The sequence below is a fragment of the Myotis lucifugus genome, unplaced genomic scaffold (genome assembly GCF_000147115.1).
Source record: "Myotis lucifugus unplaced genomic scaffold, Myoluc2.0 scaffold_363, whole genome shotgun sequence".
NCBI classification, from domain to species: Eukaryota; Metazoa; Chordata; class Mammalia; order Chiroptera; family Vespertilionidae; genus Myotis; species Myotis lucifugus.
The window spans coordinates 778636-785744 of NW_005871411.1; the positions used below are offsets into that span (position 1 = coordinate 778636).

At 46.7% G+C, this 7109-nt stretch overlaps 1 protein-coding gene across 1 annotated transcript in view; it reads left to right on the forward strand.

Moving 5' to 3' along the window:
- Positions 1 to 4758, forward strand: part of ZIC5 (Zic family member 5) — an 11170-nt gene extending 6412 nt beyond the window's left edge. Inside the window, 3 exon segments of the mRNA XM_023764920.1 lie at positions 1 to 41; positions 43 to 220; positions 4316 to 4758. Of these exon segments, the coding sequence (XP_023620688.1) occupies positions 1 to 41; positions 43 to 220; positions 4316 to 4758 (662 nt within the window).
- The last annotated feature ends 2351 nt before the right edge of the window (positions 4759 to 7109 follow it).

Genomic DNA, 7109 nt, shown 5'->3' on the forward strand with positions numbered 1-7109 from the left:
GCCACATCTGCTTCTGGGAGGACTGTCCGCGCGAGGCCAAGCCCTTTCAAGGCCAAATACAAGCTCATCAAACCACATCCGCGTGCACACGGGGCGAGAAGCCCTTTCCCCTGCCCCCTTTCCGGGGCTGCGGGCAAGGTGTTCCCTGCCCCTTTCCGGGCTGCGATCCACAAAGCGCACTCATACAGGAACCTCAAGATCCACAAGCGCACTCATACAGGTGGGTGTCCGTCCCCGGCCGCGCCGCCGCCGCCGCCCCTGGCACCGCCGCCGCTTCCGCCGCCGCTTCTCTTCCTCCTCCTCCTCCTTCTGCTCGCCTTCATTTTTCCCTCCTTCTGCTGCTTCTCTTCGCATACGTATAACCCGGACATGTGACTTCTTTTTTTTCTCTCTCCCCCCTTTTTTCTATGAATAAGTAATTCGATAGCACACACAGGCCCCGCGCTGGGTTCCCACATGGCGGAGTCTCCAGCTCTCCCGCCGCCTCTCCGCCGTGACGGGCACCGCGCTCCAGCAGCCACCGCCGCCCGGACAGAAGCTGCAGCAGCCGGGAGCAGGAAGGCGCCCAGGACAGTCGGCAGCCCCCACCCGTCCGGCCCGGGATCTCGGGGAGGGCGATGGGGAAAGGGGGGGGCGGGGGCTGCAGCCGGAGCCGCCCCGGAGGCTCTTTCCTCCCCACCCGGTGGCGGGCACCGCGTGTGAAAGGGGGGTGTGGTGTTTGCTGCGGTATTGGGGCCACCAGGCCAGTTCGGTGTGGTCCTTCCCTTGCGGGGTGGAGTGCAAAATGCTAAAGGAATGAGGCCCCTGGAGACCCCCCTACACACACACTCGCCCCCTCCACACAGACACCTTCACGTGCACACACATCACACAAAGGACTTCACACACCTGTATGCCCTCCTGCGCCCCCCCCCTCCTCCTATGACCGGACACACTCACCTTCTAGGGAACACTCTCACTTACACACCTCCATGCACACTCATGCTCACACACCTCCATGCACACCCATGCTCACACACACATGATCACACAGGACCTCCAGGCTACTGGACAAGGCGGCGTCTAGTTGGAGGAGTGCAAGGCCGGCTGCAAAGCCTCTGCTGCCTTAGAATTTAGGGGAAGCCCGGGCACCGTGGAGACCCCTCCTAACCCTCCCCAGGCCCTGACTTTGGGGGCGCCGAGGCCCTGGGTGAGGGTGAGGGTGATGGAGGGAGGGGGCGCCTTGCGGGTCGCATGCTCCCTTTGAACAGACCAGCGCGTTGCGAGGACGCGCTGACGAGTGCGGGCGCAGTCGGAATTTATGGGGACAGACAATATCACCCCTCGGAGGACACTTGAGTAACTGGAGTTTACTCTCCGTAATTACTCGGCTGATTTATCGGCGGCGCGGCGGGGGCCGGGGCGTCCCGGGGTCCGCGGGGGGAGCCGGGCCCGCTCCTGCGGGCCAGCACCTGGCAGGCCTCGCGTGGGTCCGCAGAGGACGGGCCGGACCCCCTTGGGCCAGCCGGGCTCCTTTCTACTCGGACCGTCCGCCATAGTGATTTCTCCAAAAGGAAACGTCCCACGAGGCTCATCGTAAAGACTACGGCCTGCTGCTTGCCCCTGTGCGCAGCACTCCCGGGCGGGGTAGGGGCCTGGGGTCCCGATGGGGGCACGCGGGGGAGGGAGAGGTCCCCAGAGGGAACCCCTAAAGGAGAGCCTGCGGCCTCGGCCCTTCCCTCCTTTCCAGGCCTCGAAGGGGGAGTGGAGCTTCCCTTCGCGGGACCAGAAGCCGGGGGAGCAGAGGCCCCTGGAAATTGATGGCTGGGCAGCTGGCCTAGGTCCCTGCTCTCCGGCCCTTCCTGACCACCTACCCCCCCCCCCCCAGGAGGGGGCGTGTGCGGGTCCCTGTGGCCGTTTTGTTTTCTGGTTCCACGTTGCGTGGTTGCATGGATGCCGGGCTCCAGGGACCGCATAGGCCTCGCCGGGTCCCCCGGGGAGGGAGGCGCCCACCACACATTCATACTCAAACCCGCGCGCGTTGGGTGCGGGGGTGGTGTTGGCGGTCTCGGGGCCCCCTAGCCATTGAACATTGTGTCCAGGGAGGGACCATCGGGACTCCCTCCCTGCTCTGCCACTTTCCCTTTGGGGGGTTACCCGTGAACCCGGAACATATTGATCAAAAGGAATAATCCCCTGACCACTCCTGAAGGCCCATTTCCTGACCCACGTGCCCCCAGTTGCATTTATAACCTTCCACTGGGCCAGAATGGAGTTCTCTCTGGAGAGGGACCCGGCAGGACCCGGGAGTCACCCACACGCAGCTTCCATCACTCTCTGAAGCTCTGTAAGTCGTCGAGGTCTGACGTGACCTCTGTGTCAGAGTCTGAAATGTAAACACTGGGTCTCCCCCTTCCTGGCCAGGTAGAATTTGCTCACTGTCCCCTTAGTTCCTCGGAATAAAATAGGCAATTCTGTCACCATTTTTCCCCCCTTCGTGTTTCCTCCATTTCTTCATCCTTGATCTTCTACCTTTCCACCCCACACCTCCCCTTTACTGGGTCAAATTGCTTCTCTTTCACGTGCAGTGCTGGCGCCAGCAATGTTCAAGCCATTTATCCTTCATGATCTGGAAGGTGTAGCTTGTACAGAAACATGAGAATTCTAAACACAACGTTGCACATTTGCATACAGTGAATAAAACCCACCTAAAGTTCCATATTGAAGAAAGGCTGATTATAATTTTTTTTAAAAAAAAGAATGCTATATTATTATCTCCAACTTAAAGTAGAATACAGAAATCAGGGCAAATAACCAATGTTTTGATTTTTTAAAAAATGGATTAATTTTTTTGTTGCAGCTCATCTACAGAGAATTTTTAAAGGTTGGGATTATCATTGTGTTATGTTGTTTTCCTCTTGTTATGGGGTCAATGTAGGAGGTATACTTGAATAGTATCTAATTTTATTCTTAAACATTATTTCCAAGTAGGATTAGTTATATTCCAGGCATCTGAATCCTTTCAGCGGTGCTAACATACACTGGTATTGGTGAAATTAATAACAATAAACACTACACTGAAATATTTGTATTAAGATAGTAAAATTCCCCACAATAACTTATACACACTAAACTGTCTTAGTTGTTTTTAAGAAGAAAAAGAAATTGATCAAAACCAAGGAAAGGACATACCTGTGCGTCATCAGAGTAGCTGCTGAAATGTGGAGAAACCCAACTTTACTTTTTAAATATGAGGCAAATATTAATATGGTAGTATATATGAAGTGATTTGTTCAATTATGGACTCAGATACATCAAGTTCATACATACTAAGGTGAGAAGGAAAATTCATACTACTACCTGCTGCCTTTTTTTGCTTTCTGATACCACGGTGTGACGTGGCTGGTTTTCTTGTTGTCTTATTGAGCACTTCCACTTCCATGATGAGTGGCCTTGTGTTTAAAAGTATTGTGTTCCTGGGAGGTTAGAGCAGCTTAAAGGGGTGATGGGCCAAAAGCCTGGTAAATAGCCCATTTTTTAAAAACTATCGAACAATGTAGGAAGCTGTTGGGATATTTCACTGATGGCAGCAGGGAAACACCGGGCGGGGGCTCGTGTTCCTTATTAATGTTTGTTAAGGCTCGATTCCACTAGGCTCTTAATTGCCCTGCAAGTTGTGAGGAAAGCTGGTAGAAGGAAGAGGCCAATGGCCATTTCTGTGCCAGGCTTGTAAAAACATCTAGTGGTCGGATAGTGTGTTTCACAGGTGCCCTTATTGCTGAAGGGAACAGGATTTTGTTTTATTTCCTTTCCCATAAGTGAAATCTTGGGGAACACTCTGAAACAAAATGCCATAATAATTTTATTACACCACCCCCAGGTACTTTTAATTTAGTGTATGTACTCATTTTTCTTGTATTAAAAGTATCATTTTATCAGCATTTCTCTTGACAGGCTGCTTGTATTTTTGCATGTATAGAGCCTGAGGGGAATGAAGACGTGGGTATTCAGGTCCTGGTTGGGTTTCGGTGTTACATCTTGGACCATGTACATCTTGGACCATGTTCTAGTCATTCTCTCCCTGGCCCTTATGGTGCCACAGGGCTGACATCTAGCATCTCACAAGTCCAGTCCAAGGAGAGCCTCCAGACCAGTGGTCAGCACCCATTCCCTGAAGTATTCTTTCCCTGTTGCGTCCTGGAACATAGGTATTAGACCGGGAGTTGGTCTTCTAGAGAATGGGAAAATGCATCCTTATTTCTGCTCCAAGATTTCTCTCTTAAGTCTGAGAGATCTATGACAAGCAATTGTTAACCTTTCGTATGTTTTGTTGCAGGGGAAAAGCCTTTCAAATGTGAATTTGATGGCTGTGACAGGAAGTTTGCCAACAGCAGTGATAGAAAGAAACACTCCCATGTCCACACCAGCGACAAGCCCTACTACTGCAAGATTCGAGGCTGTGACAAATCTTACACTCACCCGAGCTCCCTGAGGAAGCACATGAAGATTCATTGCAAGTCTCCACCACCTTCTCCAGGAGCCATTGGCTACTCATCAGTGGGGACTCCACTGGGTGCCCCCTTGTCCCCTGTGCTGGACCCAACAAGGAGTCGCTCTACCACTCTCTCCCCTCAGGTGACCAACCTCAATGAGTGGTACGTTTGCCAGGCCAGTGGGGCCCCCGGCCACCTCCACACACCTTCCAGCAACGGAACCACTTCTGAGTCTGAAGATGAGGAGATATATGGGAACTCTGAAGTTGTGCGGACGATACATTAGAATTTATTAAAAATAATAGCAAATAAAATAGTAGATGGGAGTCCTTGGACCATATCCTAACCTGAGACGATGCCGAGCCTGGGAAAATCTGTGACTCAGACTTGCCACCGGGTCTAATTAGCCCTATTTATTTGGTATGAAACCCTATGGTGTTTGTACATTTAATTAATTTAATTAAGATATTTGGGCTTTCCCCCCCTCCTAGAAAACAAACAAAAAACTGGACTTTACACATTGCAGGGGGACAGGGCTGGGAGCAAATTCTACCAAGAAAAATGAATGGAGAGTAGTTGATCAAGATACACACTGCTAATAATATATATGTATATGGAGAGAAAGAACAATAAGTCAGAACTCAACAGAGCAACAAGGCCCTCTGCATTTCCTAGAGTGCCTTGCAAATGCCTTTGATACCATAACATGGGCTTCTTTGGAGCCTCTTAGCCTCCTCCTTGGGCCCTAATTCTGCAAAGTCCTCTTGATTGTAAACCACACACTTGCTGCATTGCCAACAGATCATGGGACTCTTAGACTGTACCTGTGTCCAAAAATATTTGTAAAAACCTTTTAAGTTCTATTACTTGTCATTTTCCATCTCCACTTTTTATTACTGATCCCACCTAAACACTGTATTTTTACACAGGATATTCAGTACCTTGCTTGTATGATTAAAAAAAAAAATGCAGCAACCTGACTACATTTCCATATATTGTGCTACTGTGATTGTTCAAGCAAAAGTGGAGATAAGAGAAAAAGCTGCTGCAAAAGACAACTGTGAAACTGCTATTTTATAAAATAGAAGAAATTCAAGTGCTTTCTTTTTCCTGATTTTTTAAAACTCTGAAATCTCTGATGCTGCCTCTTTACTATGTTCAAACTTCTTGTGTAATGAGGAAATTATGTTTTAGATCCTAAGTTCTTTGGGATGCCAGAATTAAAGGCAAGGCTAGGGAGGTGTGAAGTTGGCAGCATGCCTATTTTTTTGAAAGCTGTTGTTTTTGAAATAGGCCAACTCCTCTTTTATACTCTTGTATTAACCTTTTAAAAAGCCTTTATTTTTCGATGCCCGAAAGTGCATTTTAATGCATTTTCTTCCACCTGAGCACTGAGCACACGGAACTCTGTCCCATTTGAAAATGACAGTGTGTGAAGTGTATGATTTACATTAAAAGAGGGGAGGGAGTTGCTATACATATTAAAATTTTTAAAAGGTTTATAGTTACCACCAAACATTGATGAATGTGTGACCTTTGCCAGAGCTGTCAAGCTAGGATAAAAAAGGTCAAGGACCTAGGACAATAACTCTTAGTCAATTTATTTTCGGTTGGTACAACACATCTTGTGTGCAAAATGTAGTCCATCATAAACATCATACAAATACACTAAAGAGCACTAATTTATCCTCGGAGACCCTGAAGACACCCCTCCCCAGGGTTTGTAGAAACTTGTTTCGTGTACTGTGAGTGGTTGTAGTGTTATTGTTAATAACCTTTATGGGAACACTATTTGTACAGCTGAATTAATTTATTTTCAGACATCCTTTTTTCTTTCCTGGAAGAGTTCAAAGCACACCAAAGAATTATATTATACATTTTGGTGAAAGATTGTTGTTTATGATCCATGGTTTATTTAAAAAAAAAAAGGAGAGAAAATGGAAACATATATTTTTAAACTTACTTGAATGAACAACGTAATGTGAAACCAGGACTCTTCCTGCATGTCTTTTTTGCATTGTGTTGAGATTATATATAGTTTATAGATATATTATATTACTAGTACAGTGCATGGTGCTGTCACTTTGAAAGCCTTTCAATGTTGTCTTCAAATTGTTATGGTGAATATTAAACATGCAGACCCTCCTTTATAAAGAAAAAGATCATAAAACTTGATATAAAATGAGTCTACATTTAAAAGTTTATTTGATTTTCCTATTCACTTTCAAATCTCTTTCAAATAGACAAAAAAGGTATGAACTTTGGGGGGATAATTTATGTATTGTAAACTTAGAACAAAATATTTCTGATTTGTAATGAGTTGTTTTATTTATACAACTTTTTCAATGGTAGTTTGCACTATTCTTTATTATGCTACAGGTTTATTTATTATGAAACAAAAGAATATGTATTTTATGTATTTTGCCATGCATAGGTTAACCCTGCCACAGATTTATTGGTTCCTGATACACCTAAAATGAAAAACTTAAAATGTGTACCTTCAATAGAAAGCAAGGATGATTATGGAGTAAAAATTTAATAAAGGTATTCTTCCTATGTATTGTTTGTTTTACATAATGGGATATTTCTGCCATTCTCTTCCAAATAGAACAGGTTGCTGACATAATGAACATTAGG